Source organism: Halichoerus grypus, chromosome 10 (genome assembly GCF_964656455.1).
Source record: "Halichoerus grypus chromosome 10, mHalGry1.hap1.1, whole genome shotgun sequence".
NCBI classification, from domain to species: Eukaryota; Metazoa; Chordata; class Mammalia; order Carnivora; family Phocidae; genus Halichoerus; species Halichoerus grypus.
Genome location: NC_135721.1, coordinates 109,625,863 through 109,643,167, shown reverse-complemented (window position 1 = coordinate 109,643,167; position 17,305 = coordinate 109,625,863). Strand labels below are relative to the sequence as shown.

Genomic DNA, 17,305 nt, shown 5'->3' with positions numbered 1-17,305 from the left:
AGGGGCAGGAGGGAGGATTCAAGAGACACTGATGAGGAGGTGGGACCTGGAGCCAAGGAAGTGCAGCGGCCTCCCTAGGTGGCCCTACCTGCTGCTCAGCCTTGTTGGGCATCTGGTCAACCTTCTCTCATCCTCTTTCCTGTCCCCAAGATCCTTCAGACCTTCTCTGGCCCCTAGACCCCACATATCTCCCCACCCGTCCTTCAGTGATGTTCACCCCATGCTTCCAGAGAAAAGAGAGTCTCCACCTGCTCACAGCTGCTCCTGCCTGCCCACCTGAGCAGGAATCCCCATCCCCACCTTCTTCAGACCCCACTCCAGTAATGATTCCACCTTCTTTCTCCATCTCTCCAGGGCCCTTCCCACCAAGGTGAATCAATCATGAGTCCATTTCTCTTCTGTAAAGAAAATCCTCAACCCCCATCTCGCCTTGACCTCTTTACTGCCAGACCAACCCAAAGACCTGTGATGCCTGCTTCTCCACCTCCTAGTCTTTCCTCCACCTTCTCTAGCTTGGGTCCCCCAATACACACAACACACTCAACCCGAGGAGTAGGCGATGTGGTCACCCCCTTTCATGTGTGGGGACGTTGAGCCTCAGAGGAACTGTGGTTAAATGTGGTGGAACTAGAATGTGTTCCTGGTCCATCTGGCTCCATGGGGGAGAAGTCAACATGTGTAGAGTGCTTGGAACAATGCCTCTGAGGAAGCAAGCACTCAATGAATGATAGCTATTGGTAATTCCATCTGGATGGTTTCCAGACCCCACACTCCATCTTGGACACCCACCCCACCCAGCCCATCTCTGCCTGCTCATTCACCAGCTCAGAATCTTTGGCTTTGGCCCATCCTGGACACTCAGACTTAAAATGGCCTCTGTGATCTGGTCCTACTGGGACTTCCCAATTTCATTTCATGCTGCTCCCCTCCCTGCCGATGGAGACCCTCTAGACAAGCCAGACAAATTGCCTCCCCCTGAATGTGTCTGGACTTGGTAGCCACAGCACCTTTTCCCTTGCTATCCCTCAGCCCAGAGCACCTACCCATCCTTGGAATCCATCTTGGATTCTCTTTTGACTAAGCACATCCTTTGAGCACCCACAGGGTGATGCTCACTCATTTCTGGCAGGAAGCTAACAAGGTGCTCCTGGGGCTGGAACAAGGAGTGAGCCCCAGAGCAGGGCTCACCCAGCCTCAGCAGCCTACTTCAGCCTTGAGGGAGCCGGTCATGGGCTGGCATGACTCTTCTTGTCACCTGTACCTCTGCTTCTGGGGCCCTCGCCCCATCCAGCCTCTCTCATGTGTTCCCCTCAGTGCCCCCCACACCAACCCCCCCGGAGAGGGGGGGCTGTTCTTGGCTGCTAGCCTCCTCCCCAGCCTGGTACTCACTGGTTCTTCTCCAGCTCCAGCAGGAGCTCCTGCCCTTCAGCCTTCAAAGCCACCAATCCTGTGTCTAGCTTCGAGACCTGGGCAAGAAGGAGAGCAGGGCTGAGGGATGGGCTCAGGGCTGGGATGGGGAGCTGGCTGGTGAGGGAGAGCGCAGGAGGCAGGGGGCAGTAGCCTCCCCCACTTGCCACAGCAGGTGTGGGTGGGGGTGGGGGTGAGAACATGCAGGCATATATGTTCCCAAACTCGGGATGCTTTTGGCTCTAACAACAGGCATCTGACCCAGCCTGCTAGGTGAACACCACATCCTCCGGAGAGATGAGACAAGGGGTCCCAGAAAGGTATCCTGCCTTACACAAGGTGACTGGGCCCTTCCTCTGGCCCTCCCTCCTGTTTCACAGCCAGAAGCCAGAAGCCTTCCTCTAAGTGGGGAGGACAGTGGCGTCCTGAAGACATTGGGTGGAGGAGCGTCGGGTAGTCAGGCTCAGGCATCCTTACAGCCTCTTGTTTCTGTATCTTGCTGCTCCCCACTCCCTGTAGAATTCAGACTTTACTCCCTCTTCCTCCAATTCCGACCAACCGAAAATTTCCCTGGCCTCCTGAAGGCCTGCCCCACACCTGCTTCACTGAGCCTGTGAAGTAAACATTAACCCCCCCCATTCCAGGCCAAGAGGAAAACATCCTGGGCCAGCCTCTCCTTCCCCATAGGCTCTTTGCCTCTCCCACCCTGCGGGATTACCCCATCTGCCCCTCCTTGTCCACTCTGCCTGGCTGGGGGCCCAGAGTTGGAGCCGACCCGGAGCCTCGTGGAGAGCTGCTGTGTCTTCGGAATGCTGGCCCCACCCTTGCTAGCCCTGCCCTTTTATCCCACCATGCACTGGGCTGGGCCCCAGGCCAAGGGGCTCAGATTCTTTTGGGGGCCTTTTCTCTGCAGGTGGGAGCAGACAACTCCCCCACCCCAGCCAAGAGACCTCCCCAAGGCCCCAGGCATGAGCTCACATGGCCGGAATGCCACTTACTTTATGGAGAAAGGTCTGCACCAAGCACAGACAGCAGCCCCAGATGGAAAGCCTCCTCCTACCTCAACCCCTGCCCGGCTCCCCTCTCTCTGTCCTTCTGCAGCCCCTCCTGTCCTTGCCCCTCCTGCCCTCTTGGTGACCCGGCTATTCACCTAGCACCCCATCCCTAACCTGAAATGTGGGTATTTCCTGCCACTTGGACAGGACTCCCTGCCTCAACTCTGTCTACTGTCCTCATCTTGGCAGGCTTCCTGGAGGCAGGGGAAAGCAATGCCCTCTGGGATGCCCTTCTTCATCACAGCCCAGGCTGGACCAGGAGGGAGGACCACAGTCAGTGTGACTCCAGCATGTCCCTAGCCTTCCCCTCTGCCAGTGATGTCTAGGACAACCAATTCAAAGCTTGGGCCCGCTTGAATGGGGGCCCCTGGGGGTCTGGGGGACCCAGTGAAGGTCCTAGGTTAAAGCCTGCTGGGCCTATGGGGCCCTCCTAGACTTCGTGACACTGTCGTCCTGCCTTCCTCTTTGCTGGCTTAGAGAGTAGGTTGTCCTCTCTTGCCTGAAAATTCAGGATGAAGAGGGCTCTCTAGACTTGGGGGGGGGGGGGACACTGGTCAATGGTTATAAGTCTTTCAGACCTTAGTGGGCCTCAGGCTTCTGGGCTTCTGGTCTCAGGCTGTGTGACCTTGGGCACTTTCTCCAACCTCTCTGGGCTTCCGTCTGCCCCTCTGTGAAATGGGGATACCAAGGGCACTGGCCTCCTGGTTTGTAGCACAGCTGTGTGACACATACAGATGGGGACACGGTTATTCTGGAAGTGTGTGATGGGTGGGTGTTGGCAGGAAGCTGGGGCAGAGCATCCTGGAGAAGCAAAATCAGGTGCATTTGGGGGGCACTCGGAGAGTGACCAGTGCCCCCTGGCCGGAAGTGGATTCTGCATGAGCCAGGGAGGCTGAAGTTTTCCTGGAGGGAACAGCAATGTGTCCACAGGGTAACACATTCTAGTAAACTGGGCAAAAGGAAGATATTTGGGGGTTTTCTTAAAGAGGTCCCTGAAAAGTTTCAGGCCCCACAGATTCTGGCCCCACCTCTGCCTGGTGGGGTGGGGGTGGCCTGAATAATTCTGGGAGGGAGGGAGCAGGGGGAGGTGGGGGAGGAAGCCTGAAAATGACTTCCATGTGTGAAGGCTCATGTGAGCCAGAGATCTCCCCACCCCCACCTGCCAACCCTCCTGGAAGGCCCCCAGCCAAACTGCCACGCTGAATGAGGAGGGGCAAAGGGGCTGGGAGACCCTGGGCTCCTGCAGAGGGAAGGATGAGCTGGCACTGACCGGCTCCTCCAGGGTGACCGTGCGTCGGGCTCGTGCATCCGGGACCCAGTGCAGGGTGACTGGTTCTCCAGGGTTGTTTCCTGGGGGGAGGACAGAGTAAAAGATGAGGGGGAACATAGGGGGGTGGGGACGACCAAGGGATGAGGTTACAGGACATCAGCTGGGTGGAATAGGAGACTCTATCTTCAACATTCAAAGGTGTAGCCTGGAGAAGGGTGGCCGCCCCTGGAGCATCCTTGGAACCAGGGAGGTGGCAGAAGAGAGACAGAGGAGCTCAGCTGGGGAAGTGGGAGCCCCACTGACCTGGGGGAGGCTTGGGGGTCAGAGGTCACAAGGAAGAGACCAAGGCCCCCAGTGCAGAAGGGAAAGGAAAGGGGACGCAGCCTTGGGTATTTTTAGACTGGGCAGCAGATGCCTTTGGGGTGAGAGATCTGTGAAGAGAGAATGCCTGTGTCTCCGCCATCTGAGAAAAACAACAGCCAGATATCTGGGGAGACCCACCTTGCCCAGAGCTCCCCTTGGGGGCTTCATGCTGGAAGCGGGACTTCCGGGGACTCTAGCTCAGAAGCCCCTTCCCTGGATCTTCAAGGTGGGGAGGCCTGGGGAACAGAGCCTGAGTGCTCCCAGGCCGGGCATGCTTAAGGGGGCTCTGGAGGAATACCAGAGCCAAGCATTACTCAGAAGGCTCTGGAATGCTCCCCTGGAATGCTCCCAGCCCCCCACCCCACACTGGGTCCCAGAGGCTCTTGCCACACCCGCCCTGCAGGAGCCAGGCCCCAGGCAGCCCAGAGCCTGCAGGCAGCCCTCCCTGTCCTCTGACACAATCCCTGGGGAAGTGAGCCCAGCTCCCAGAACCGACAGCCACCCAGCACCCAGCCAGCCCTGACTCCACGCTGAGATGGTTGACTGCGGAAGTGTTCCAGCTCTGGCCAGTCCACCCCAACTCCTTTCTCTTCCTCCATCCTCTCCCCCAGACCCGGTCATCAAAGACCCGGAATAGCAGCACCTCTAGGAGTCCCCTTCCCCCAGGAAGCCCTCCCTGCTTGGATGAGCCAGTTGCTACGGTGGGGGAGGGATCTGAGTGAATCTGGGAGGAGTCGGGGGCAACCAGCCCAGAGAGGACTTAACTGGGTGTGGAGAACTACCTCTTGCTGGCCCTAGGCTTCCCAGGTAGAGAGGGGAGGGTGGGCCTGTGCGCAGGTGTGCGTGCTGGTTGGGGGTTCTCTTCATGGCACCCCTGAGGAGGGAGGGGGGCGGAGATGGAGCCGTGATGATGAGGTTCAGGGAGCCAATGCGGTGTTGGGGAGCACAAAGGCCCTCTCCACTCCTCCCAGGGGTCATCTCACCCTCTCCTGACCCCAGGTTGAGGAGGAGGGAGCAGCCGTCCCCAAAGGCATGAGGGCTCTCATCCCACCCCCTCAGGGCCCCAGAACAGAACAGGACCCTATCTCTATTGGATACTCCCGGACAGTGCTCCCGAACGAACCCAGTGCCCCCAGGCTGACCAGCCCAGCAGGGCCATTCCTGCCTCCTCCCCAGTGTCCGGTGTCCTCCCAGTCCCTCCAGAGGCCACTTCCCATACAGGGTACAGGACTGGCCAGTCCTCCTATGCACTGGGCGTGTGGAGGTTAACTCCCAGGGCCCCTTCTGTCTGAAGCACCCTTCATTATCTCACCAAACAAGGCAACAGGATCAACAAAACACACACACACACACACACACACACACACACACAACCCCACGGCCCTGCGCTACTGGGGATGAGCAGGGAGGCTGCAGGAGGGTGAGGGCACAGCAGGGACTCCTGGGACCCCGTGGGCTGCGCCTCAGGGATGGAGGTGCAGGGACGTGCACATCGGTGCATGGGGTCTAGGGCTGGTCAAGGCCAAGAGTCCTGGCAGAGGGTTTTGGGAACTCGGGCGGCTGCTCAGAGGGGATCGCCGCCCCCCGGTCCCCCCCGCCCCCCGCTTTGCCATTGCCACTGTGGCAGCTGCGCAGAGTGTGTCGGTCTGGGCCCCAAGGCCAGCCCCAGGACAGCTGAGAGTCCCTGCGCAGGTCCTGCGGAGACCCTCCCTGCCCTCCCAGCCACCGCGGTGGCGGACAGCGACCTCCCCTGCGCCGCGGGGCACGTCCCACTCACCTTGAAACGCCTCGGCCCCCCACACCGGCCAAGGCAGCCGCAGGAGCAGCAGCAGCAGGCACGCCCGCGACCCTCGAGCTCTCGGGGCCCCCCGGCCCATCGCTGGGAGCGCCCCGGCCGCCACACGGCGGCTGCGGGCGGCCGGGCCCCGGCTCCGCCCCGGCTGGATCCGCGCCGACGCACGCCCAGAGCAGCCGGCCCGCAGCCTCCCGACCCTCCCGCGCCACCCCGCACGGGGCCCCCACAAGCCCTGCCGCCCGACCCCGCGCGCCCTCGGGGAGGGGGAGCCGGAGCGGCCGTCTAAGCGCAGGAGCAGGGCCGGCGGAATCCGTGCGGCCCCTCGGGGCTCCGCCAGCGCCCAGCCGCCGGGTAGGTCCCCGCGCCCTCTCCCCGCGGGGGCGGAGCGGGGCTGGAGAGGGGATGGGGCGGGGCCCCTCGGAAGGGCCTGTGAGGGCCACTGGGGGTGCATGGGGGAGAGGCCAGGGCTGGGGGCCGCCTGCTGCGCCTCGGGTCTGCGCAGGGAGCGCCCCCCGCCGCCGCCGCCGTCCCCTGGGCGGACCTCTGTCCCCGCCTGCTCCCCAAGCCTGCCCAGAGGGGGCCCTGGTCCGAACCCGGCGGAAGTGGGCCTAGGAGAAGGGGGGCGGGCGCCCGCGAGGAGCAGGTGCTGCCCGGAGCTCGCCGGGGCCGCCGCGCGGTGGCCGCCAGCCCCTGTGGCGGCCGCGCGGGCGCCCGGGTGGGGGCGGGGGCAGCCCTTGTCCCTAGTGGTGGCCAGAGGGAACAATTGCACAAAGCCACAGACTCCCAGACGTGGGGGATCCTTTCTGCTTTCTGCTTTCTGCTTTGGCAACATCTGTTTCTTTTTTAAAAGGTTTGTGTACTGAGTAAATTCGGAGAGCGAGTACACGGTATTCTGATAGTGAGAGATGTTAACTTTTTTTAAAGATTTTATTTGTTAGTTTGTTTGTTTGGGGGGGGGGATTCAGAGGAGGAGGGAGAGGGAGAGGGAATCTCAAGCGGACTCCCGGCTGAGCGGGGAGCCTAGGCTCAATCTCACTAGCAGACATCATGACCTGACTTGAAACCAAGAGTCAGTCGCTCAACGGACTGAGCCACCCAGGTGCCCCACAAGGGATGTTAGCTTTTAAGCAAATCTATTTGTTTTTGAGAACAAATGCGGAGGTTCCCTTAGGAAGAGTTCCAGCAGCGAGGGAAACCTATGTTGTTCTGATTCAAACATCAAAAGTTTAAGATGTTAAGGGATCATCCCTCCCTTTTCTGTCCCTCCTCTCAACCCACATCCCCCAACCAACGCGAAACCACTATCCTTAGCTTCTTGTGTAGGTTTTCGATTATTTTATGCACACCCAAGACAATACAGACCTATTTTTTCCTCTGATTAACATTACTCTGCACTTTTTTCCCCCACTTACGACACTTTGGAGATCCTTCATATCAGTGCATTTAGAGTGGTCTTATGGTTATTACTATTATCCTATTATTATTACTTCAGGTTTTTAAGTTAACTTTATTAAGATATAATTTACATACAATAAAGTGCACCTGGGGGCGCTTGGGTGGCTACTCGGGGGTCCTGGGATCCAGCCCTGGGTCGGGCTCCCTCCTCAGTGGAGAGCCTGCTTCTCCCTCTCCCTCTGCCCCTCCTCCCTGCTCGTACTATCTCAAATAAATAAATAAAATCTTTTAAAAAAATAAAGGGCACCTGTTCTAAGTATCCAGTTAGATGAATTTGATAAATTCATACACCTTTGTAATCACCACTATAATCCAGATACAAAGTTCTGTAACCAAATCAGGTAGGAGAGTTTGTCCACCCTATGGGCAGCAGGCCAATAAAACTGACACTGAGCTTTTGCAGTGAAGAAAGATAAGCTGTTTACTGGTATGGCACCACCCAGGAAAATGGGAAACTAAGGCTCCAAAGTCCCAAACTCCCCAATGGCTTGCAAGTGAAGGTTTCTAAGGGCAAAATTTGGGGCAGGGCTGTCCTGAGAAGGTGGGTGTCATTGACTGGAGGCCCAGGAGGTCATGTTAGCAGGTGCCCTGGTGTCATTTCGTCCGGTCCCCTGGGAGGTCTTTTTCATCTCAAGAGACTTGGAATCTGAAAAGTATATTTGTTCTTTATGGTAGAGGTTTCATTAGGTACATCCGGTAATAATATCCTTAGGGTAGTGCTGATTAACTACTTGTAAGCTAGCGGGGTTGCATTCCTGGAGGTTCCTTGGCCGGTCCAGTCCAGCCATGCCTGGAGGCAATAAGACGTCTAGTGTTCACTCTTTCAACTGCACTGACAAGGTGGATGCTGGCTTCAATTTTCATCGCCCCCAAAAAGTTCCCCTGTGCCCCTCCCCAGTTACTCTCTCCCACTCCCAGCCCCCCAGGCAACCATTGATCTGCTTTGTGTCTATACGTTAAGTTTTGCCTATTCCAGAACTTCATATAAATGTTGTAAAGCATGTACTCTTTGTGTCTGGCTTTCTTCCCTCTGTGTTTTTGAGATTCATTGACATTGTTTCCTCTTGTAGTGCTGAGTATGTTCCATGGGCTGAGGGAAGCATGCTTTCTCTATTCTCCAGTCAGGCATTTGGGGTCTTTTCCAGCGTGAGACTCTCCTACATGCAGCTGCTACACAATTTCTGCGAAGTTTTTGTATGAATCTATGTTTTCATTTCTCATTTCTCATCTGTGAAGACCCAGAAGTAGAAGGGCAGGGTCACATGGCAAGGGCATATTTAAGTTTGAAAGAAACTAGTTTCCAAAGCGAGTGTACCATTTTGCATTCCCACCAGCAGGGTAGGAGAGTTCCATTTCCTCCACATCCTTGCCAGCACTTAGTGTTGTCAATCTTTTTAATTTTAGTTATTCCAGTGGGTGCGCGTCCCCACCATTTTTTATAGTTGAATGCTGCCACTCATTCGTATGGTCCCCTCTTGGGCATATAAATGGTTTCCAGCCCTTCTGCTATTGCAAACCATGCTGTGATGGATAATTTTCTTTTTTCTTTTTTTAAAGATTTTTTTATTTTTTATTTGACAGAGAGAGAGAGAGAGTACAAGCAGGGGGAGCGGCAGGCAGAGGGAGAGGGAGAAGCAGGCTCCCTGCTCAGCACGGAGCCCAATGCGGGGCTCAATCCCAGGACCCTGGGATCATGACCTGAGCTGAAGGCAGCCGCTTAACCGTCTGAGCCACCCAGGTGTCCCTGTGATGGATAATTTTATACATAAACTCATTTGTGAGATGATTTCCTACAAATGGGATTCCTGGGTCAAAAGATGTGTTTTCATGACTTGGGAGGATACACTTAAATTGCCCTTCAATTTGTGCCAATTTACAGTCGTGCCAGCAATATCTAGAGTGCCCCTTTGCCCACAACCTTACCAACACAGTTCTCAAACCATGACACGCATGTCTGAAGGTGAAAGTGCAGTCTTAATTTGCGTTCCTCCTAGCAGTGAGCTTGAATAACTGTTCAAACATTTAAGAGCCATTTGTATGTCTTGTTCCCTGAATCATGTTTCTACTGAGCTGTTGGTCTTTCTTGTAGCAACTTGAAGGAACTCTTTATGTATATAAGGGAGATTTGTCTGGAATGTGAGTTGCAAATATTTTTCACAGTTTGTGAAATGCATTCAGCTTTTGTGTGTGGCTTAGTTCAGTTATTTTCATTGCTAACTAGCATCTGATTGTGTGAATATAACATTTTTTTCATTGATTCTCTTGTTGCTGGACATTAGGGTGGTTCCTAGTTTTGAGATGTTACTGTGGACATTTGTGTGCGTGTGTCCCCAGCTTCCTGCCTTCGCCTGTCTTGCTCCTTTCATCCGTTTAATGATTTCCCCCTTGGAGCACAGCCTGACATCACTTGCACATGAAACCTCATCTTGGGGAACCAGACCTAATATAGACATGGACGGTCATGCTGGGGGCTCCAGTATGGGCAGGCTGGAGAGACATCAACCCCTCCCTCTGTGGATGAGTAAATGGGGTCACCACGGGTGCCACCAGCAGCAGAGGCCACCCTCGCAGCAAGAATTCCCTGATCCTCCTGCTACATGAGCAGAGGGGTGGAGGGCAGAAAGCAAAGCATCCTATCACACCCTGGGTGCATTTGGCTATCTCTTCTTTTAGGGAGGATTTGGAGAAGAATCAGGGTGGACAGGGAGATCTAGGCTTCCATCTTTAACCAGGAACACAACTAGAGATTCCAAAACAAAACGTGGATCTTGAGGAAGGGGAAATTATGGAGACACAGTCCTAACCATGGTAAAGGAGTCCTGAAGAGGAAGAAGAGAGAGGCAGCTAAGAAAGCCCCAGAAATCACAGAGATGGGACAACACCAAATGTGCAGCCTGACAAGTGAGGACATGGAGGTGGCTTGAGCCCTAACTGAGCTGGGGGCCGGGGAAGCAGAACAGACTCCCCGAGCAGCCAGGCTCTGAACACGGAGGGGAGGCTTCACTGTGGACATCAGGGTCCTCTCGGGCAAGAAAATAGCAAACTGGTGAGCCCCTATTCCCACTGCAGACATAGGCTTTGGTGCCTGTTTGTCAAGGGGTCCTTCCTGACCTAAAGCCTGGTTACTGTCCCCTGCATATACCTCTCCCTGCCCATTTCCTTGTCTCTCTCCCCCCAGATCCTGAGCTCCATGGGGTCTGGGGCTTTGTTTACTGCCTGGCACAGGGTCAGTGCTAATAAAACAAGGTGGGTGGGGGTTGGAGTCATCCTTGCAAAGTGGATGCCTTCCCAACCCGGATGAGCTATGTCCAAGTATATCCGAGGAATTTTCTGCAGAAATCTCAGAGCAGCTATTTATTTGGAGGTTGCCAAGGAGGGTATGGGGCCACCAGACCAAAGTTGAGAAGATGGATCCCACAAGTAGCCGCTGTGGGAAAGATGATGTCTCAAGTGGCTTTGCTGGAGTCACTCTCCCGAGGGACACTGGGAAGTGTCCTGGGAAGAAGGCTAACCAGGGAGAGTTAAATCTTTGAAGTGCTCACGTAATTTGGGTGACATCCACCATCTGTAAACAAGACGCATTCTGAAGAATGACCCAGAACAGGGTGACTGTAAACATTCTCCTACAAGCCTCACAGTGGATAGAGCCCTTCATCCTTTGGCGTAGCTACCCAGGGGTGGAATTTCAGGGTTATAGGGCAGAAGTGCTTCAGCTTTAATAGATAATGTGACAGTTTTCCAAAGTCATCGGACATTCTATATGATTCCATTTATATAAAATTCAAAAACAAGCCAGTCAAATCCCTGGTGTTAGATAGCAAGATAGAAGTTAACTTCGGGGGGCTTGCAACTGGGAGGGAGCTCAAGGGAGACTCCGGGGTGCTGGTAATGGTCTGTTTCTTGATCTGGGTGCTGGTTACATGGGCTTGATCACTTTTCAAAAAGTCACCGAGATGTATACTTACAGTGTGTGTGGTTTTCTGTATGTGTGTCACACTTGAATTAAAAGTTTATTTCAAAAGTCTTGAGGTGCCTCAGACCTCTGAGGGGGGACACAACTAGCCCCCCTGAGAACCTTCCAATCCCAGGTGGACCTATGTCCCCTCGGAGATGCACAGAAGCAATCCTCCCCACACCCTCTCTTCCCTGGACAGCTTAAGAACATCTGGCTGCATTTGGCTTGCTCTGTCTCTGTCCCATTTGGGGACACCCATTTGGGTGCACACTTTCCACCCCCGCCCCACCCCCCTGGACAACAATGTAGACAAACCAGTGCTTACTAAGTGCTCGCGTACTGCGTGCCAAGCAAGGTGCTGGTGATGTGACCAGAGGAGGTGAGCAGCACCTAGAGCCTCACGGAGCAAGAAGGAGCACACATCTCTTGAGCATAGGTAGTTTGTGGCAAATGTCATGTAATTTGCACTTGCTGACCACCTCCAGCAGGCAGTCTCCCAGAATGAGCTGCATTCACAGTTAGATCTTCCGTGTTCCAGTGCAGCCGTTTGGGTTGCAAGAAAGAGACTCACTCCAGTTACGTCATAGGTTGGATGTTTATTGGGTGGACATGCCAGACAGGCTCCCAGGAAGAGTCTGGCAATCAGGAACTACAAGGAATGGGACCTGGGGCCAGGAAGCTCCCGGCCATGTTACATGGAGCTTACTCAGCCTCCAATTTCTTCCCAACCTGTTAGCCCCTCTGACAACTCCCCACTACCCTCCAGGTTTCTCAACCCAAATTCCATGCGGGCTCTTTGCACCTCCTTCCATCTGCCACCAGGCTGTGAGGGGAGGCACTAGCCCGTCCAAGAGCTGCCTCCTCTCAGGCACTGACGTCGTGGGAGCAAGTCATTCCTTCTTTGTGAACCTCATTCCACTTAACAGCCCCTGGCACACAAGACCGAGTGAGCCCACTTGATCACGGAGAGGGCTGTACCTGGAGCAGAAATAAGGATGCTCTCCACGCTCCCTGGGGACAGGAATGGGGGCCCCTCTTCTTCCAGGGGCCTGATAAAATGCCTGTTCAGGCAACCCCATTGCCTGGCATACCCTCTCCCTAGGGAGCGCCAGAACATCTTGATTTCCTCGGTCTTAATGTGTGAGAGGGACTCCCTCCTCTGGGAAGCCCATGAACAGAATGACCAGGGACACGTCCTGGCCTTCAGGAGATGGGCACTAAAAATGTGGCTGGCTGGCAGCATTCCCACCAATGTCAGAAGTCTCAGGGATGAGTCCATGGTTGGGAATTCTTTGGAAATAGAATAAAAACTATATTTCTCAGAACCCCTTGCAGCTTGAGGTGGCCACGTGACTCAACTCTAGCCAATGGGGAGTGAGTGGAAATGACCCGCAACTTCTGGGTTGTGTCCACAATGGGAATGGGTGTGCCTTCAACTTCCTCTTCTTGCTGGAGGGAATGTGAACACAGTGGGGCCACCATGAACCTCACAATCAAAGGTAACATTTCAGGGTTGGAGAAAAATAAGATAGAAGGATCCAGTATTCTGATACCTTAAACTACCATAGCATACCCAGATTAGTATGGGAGAGAAAAATAAAATTCCCTCATGTTGAAGTTACTGTATTTGGTCTCTTGTTAGAGCAGCCTAACTTCTATTCCAGTTACTACAGAGTGCTCTTGCCAGCCTGTGAGGATATAGGAAGCTCCTCTTCTTTTCTAACCCATCCAAAAAGTCCAGGGTGGGCTTGGAGGAAAAAGATGTGAGGGGCAGTCCATTGGAAGATAAAGGGAGAGATCAGATCCAGAGAAAAGGAAAAGACAAGTAGACAACATGACCATGACTCGTTTCTCCTCAGAGTGCCCCAGGGTCATCACCCTCCTGGGTAAATTAGGGTTCACCTCCACTCTCAACGCCCATTTTTCTTGGCAAGAGGTTTGGAACCAGGTCATTGAAAATCAGATGTTGTAGAGTTGTTTCCACAGAGGCAGTCGGGATTCAACGCTGCCTTGTTCATGAGGCCCAAGTCATCACAGTTTCCGGTGACCTCCTCCTCCTGAGGGTAGAAGTGTGACAGGTCAGCCCAGGGGCAGAGCACGGGACGAGGTCCCACCTGTGGCTGCATCAGGATCAATGAGCTTCCCGCAGAGAAAATTCTGGTTACAAGGAGGACTCTGGGAGCTGTCATTCCCTGACCTCAAACTCTGAAGGGCATTCCCTAGACCCCAATCCTTGGGTGGGGGTCCCAAGGGGACTGGTGAGCCTGTGCCTGGATGGCAATGAGGCTGCGAGCCCTGGCCCACCCACTGGATGATCTGCAGAAGGGGACACATCACAGGGAAGGGAAAACAGACTTTCAACCCCGCCCAGATGATGGGCACACTCCGGAGTGGGGAAGAGAGAACCCAAAACACAGGTGGGGTTCTGTGTTCCAAGATGTGTCTTGGAAGTTAAAGTGAAACTGCTACGTTCAGAACGTCTGCCCCAGTCAGCCCCACCAGCAGCTCCCACAGAGAAGCCAGCAGTCACACTGGCCTACTGTATGCCCGAAGTCCCCGGCGAGCAAACACGTGACTGTTGGGTGCTCCATTTAGAATGTGGCTTCCTTGTCTTTCCAGGGGTCCCTGGTTCTCTGTATTCTCTCCCCAGTCTCCCCCTAGTCCCAGGGGCCATCCTATATATGAGAGCGGTCTCTAGGCGCCAGCCCCGCACGGTGGGTTAGCCGGGCATCGTGTCTGCCTGGGCCCGCATGGCAGATGGATACCTGCACGGTCTCCTTCTGAGAAGTCATCTCCACCAAATTCTCACCCATGCTCAGCTTATAAAAATGCCTCCTGCAACAACAAGATTGGACTCAGAGGGTCTCTCCCCTCCCCCTGCTTACCCCCATTCCCTCCCCCGACCCCAAGTCCTTAGCCCCAGACTGCTCGCTGAACAGAGCGGTGGGAGCCTTGTGGGGAGTGGGGGACCTTATCTTTCTTCCTTCCCTCCCAGCCCTTTCTTTACACAGATGGGGTCCAGATAAAGAAAGAAAACTACAGCAAGATGGATGTAAAGGTGATTCTAGAAGCAATTCCCAAATTTGGAGCAGTGGGAGGAAGAGGGTCAGGCTAGGAAGTATGGAGCCTGTGCATCTGGTAAGAGAGACATGAGGGAATGTTGAGGGGAAGGGGGGAGGGCAAGGTAACCCCATCCACCCCCCAGCTCTGAACCCACCTCCAGGCATACCAGGCCCCCAGGCCCAACAACAGGAAGAGGAGGCCCACCAGCAGCCCCAGGACCCAGAGTAGCTTCTGGAACAGACTCAGGCGGTGCAAGGCTGGAATACAAGGGTGAGGCTCAGGGGGCGGCTATGGATCCAGGCCTCCGATGCTCCCCCCTCCAAGATGAAAACTATTCTAGCCCTCACTTTATCTCAGAAGCTTTCCCACGCAACGGCGCTTCAAGCAACCAGTCTAGACTAGTCAGATAAACTGACTACAGCAGAAAGGATTCAGGGAAGACCTCAGAAGGAAGCCTTTGGACGGGAGAGCTAGGCCTCTCTACAGAGGGGCCTGGGAGATGGACCCCCCCCCAACCTCTGGTTCCGAAGTAGGTAGAAGCAGACGCAGAGCCCAGGGCATTGGAGGCAAAGCACACGTATTCGCCCTGGTCACTGGTCCTCAGCTCCTCCATGTCCACCCTCAGGGCATTGGCGGTGGCCGTGACACGGATGTGTGGTTCTGCAGGAGCCCCGTGGGGCTGGTTAGAGGCCACCAGCCTACTGCCGAGGTGGAGGCTCAGACTGGCTAGGGGCTCGCTGTCCACTCGGCAGTCCAGGATGCCCTGGATGCCACCCTCAGGCTCCACGAAGACCGTCATGGTGGGCATCTTGGGAGGGTCTGTGGGAACACAGAGGGGCATGATGATTGCAGAAAACCAGCGCCAATTCCTCCCCTCCCAGGCCCCACGCAGGATGAGCCTGCAGCTCGCTGCACTAACAGATAAGAGCCTATTCCTCCACTCCTTGATCTGTGACTTGCTCTGACCACTGGAAAGCAGAAGTGACATTATGTGACTTCAGGGCTAGGCCTCAAGGGGGCCTCACTGCTTCTGCCCCCGTACAAACACAACCCTGTGGGAAGCCCAGGCCAGCCCCAGCTGCCAACCACGAGGATGCAGCCATCCTCCACCATCTTGCTTCAGCTCAGCAACTGGACGACGGCAGCCACACGCGGTGAGACCACCGAAGACCTGCCCAGCTCCGCCCAGCCCGAGTTGCTGACCCCCAGAATTGTGAGCAAACATGACGGCTGTTGTTTGAAGCTCCATATTTTGGAGTAGCTTGTTACTGCAGCCACAGCTGGCTGATGCTGCGAGGGGCCTGGATGAGGGATGGAGCAGGGACCCAGCACTCCGGGTGCACTCGCTCTCCATACTCCTCATGGGGCGAGGGGGCTGATATTTTACACGTGAGGAAAGCCAGGCAGGGGTGTGCAAGGTCCCACAAGCAGTCAGCGGGAGTTCTCCAACCCAGGTCTCCACCCCTGTGAAGTCTTTGCTCTTTGCAGACAGAAGAGGAGGACCTGAGGTGGGCAGGGGAGATTCGGGCAGACTGAGGCCGGGAGGGCGGGGGGGTGTCCTACTCACACAGCACACGGAGCATGACTGGAGCAGAAGTTGTGGCCCCACTGGGGAGCTCAGCCTGGCAGTGGTACGCCCCGGCTTGGGCGCGGGCCACGTGGGCAAAGACAAGGGTGGGCCCAGGCTCCACGGGTAGTCGCTGGCCATTCCAGAACCAAGCGAAGGTGGAGTTGCCCATGGGCCCGGGACCACCAGCGAGGCGACAGCTCAGGTTCAGCGGTGCACCCTCAGCCACGTCCAGCCCCGGCTCGGCCACCACACGCACGCCTGCAGGCCGAGGACCAGGAGGCGGTCAGGGAGCCTCTGGGTGGCATCTGGGCATCTGAGAGGCCTCGGTGCATTATGGGAAGGTCTGTTCTGATTTGAGCCCCCCAAAGGTGAGATTGTGTCTCTCCCATAAGACTGAGATCTCTTGCACTGGGGACCTCCGGGACAGGGTTGTGTGTCTCTCTTAACAAACCGGGCTTTCTGATGGATGGGGCTGTATCTTGCTCTCAGATGGGACTCCCCAAAGGTGGGGCTCCACCTCATCCCTCACACTGAGCCCCCTAAAGGTAGGGTTGTGTCTCTCTTCCCACCCCAGGCTTCCCCAGGGCGGGTCTGTGCCTCCTCTCCAGCCTGGGTTCTGTGAGGACGGGGTACCGTCTCCCCTGCACCCAAGGCGCCCTGCTACAGCTCCACACCTGCAGGGACCGCTCCAAGGGTGAGGCCGTTTCTTCCCCTCAGACTGGGCACCTGCCTCCAGGGAGAGCTGTGCCGCTGCCGTCAGATGGGGCAGGGCTCTAGCTACCCATTCTGGTCAGCCAGGCCCTGTTGGGGGAGCGCCGCCGTGCCCGAGCCCCCTCTCCGCCCCCTTCGCCCACTCACCTTCTCCCTGCAGCTGCCCTGTGGTGCTGACTGAGCCCAGGAAGTTGTGGGCCGTGCACACGTAGGTGTCCTTGTCACCTGAGGGTACGTCTTGCACCTGCAGCCGCAGGGCATTGCGGGCCACCTGGACGTGGCCTGTCCCGGATGCCAAGCCGTGGACCCCAAGGCTGGTGGCCAGCACCTTGCCATCGCGGGACAGGGCCAGCTCAGCGGGTGGCTCGCTGTCCACAGTACACTGCACCACGGCCATGGAGCTGACTCTGGAGTCCCGAAAGGATGACAGGACAACATCCCGAGGGGCATCTGGGGGCATGACAGCACATAGTTGGAGGCCTTGCTGGGAACCCCTGGACCATCCACGGCCTACCTGCCTGGCATTGGGGAGGCTGAAGCCTCTGGACAAAAGGTCACTTCCTCGAAGTGACACCTCGTGGGCAGCTTCCCCCAGGCAGGGTTCACAGGACTCTAGGGTCTCTTTTCTCATCACCTGTGTCCTTCTTTTCCCAACTGCCCA

The 17,305-nt window shown here is 55.9% G+C and overlaps 2 protein-coding genes and 1 long non-coding RNA gene across 6 annotated transcripts in view; 1 reads left to right on the top strand and 2 right to left on the bottom strand.

Moving 5' to 3' along the window:
- ADAM33 (ADAM metallopeptidase domain 33) overlaps positions 1-6,566 on the bottom strand; it is a 17,065-nt gene extending 10,499 nt beyond the window's left edge. For all 4 annotated transcript variants that reach the window (XM_078057009.1, XM_036093357.2, XM_078057010.1 and 1 more), the window contains exons 1-3: positions 5,873-6,566; positions 3,733-3,812; positions 1,390-1,466 (exon numbers count right to left, since the gene is read on the bottom strand). In XM_078057009.1, the coding sequence (XP_077913135.1) occupies positions 1,390-1,466; positions 3,733-3,812; positions 5,873-6,341 (626 nt within the window). In that variant the 5' untranslated portion in view covers positions 6,342-6,566. The remainder of the gene's footprint in view (positions 1-1,389; positions 1,467-3,732; positions 3,813-5,872) is intronic.
- LOC118536490 (uncharacterized) lies at positions 6,082-15,611 on the top strand. Its single transcript, XR_013441970.1, has 2 exons — positions 6,082-6,241; positions 14,296-15,611. It is a non-coding gene; the product is annotated as an uncharacterized LOC118536490 (long non-coding RNA).
- The window catches only part of SIGLEC1 (sialic acid binding Ig like lectin 1), a 23,407-nt gene continuing 17,978 nt past the window's right edge, over positions 11,877-17,305 (bottom strand). The window contains exons 17-22 of the mRNA XM_036093350.2: positions 16,792-17,094; positions 15,931-16,191; positions 14,880-15,182; positions 14,518-14,620; positions 14,066-14,135; positions 11,877-13,357 (exon numbers count right to left, since the gene is read on the bottom strand). Of these exons, the coding sequence (XP_035949243.1) occupies positions 13,250-13,357; positions 14,066-14,135; positions 14,518-14,620; positions 14,880-15,182; positions 15,931-16,191; positions 16,792-17,094 (1,148 nt within the window). The 3' untranslated portion in view covers positions 11,877-13,249. The remainder of the gene's footprint in view (positions 13,358-14,065; positions 14,136-14,517; positions 14,621-14,879; positions 15,183-15,930; positions 16,192-16,791; positions 17,095-17,305) is intronic.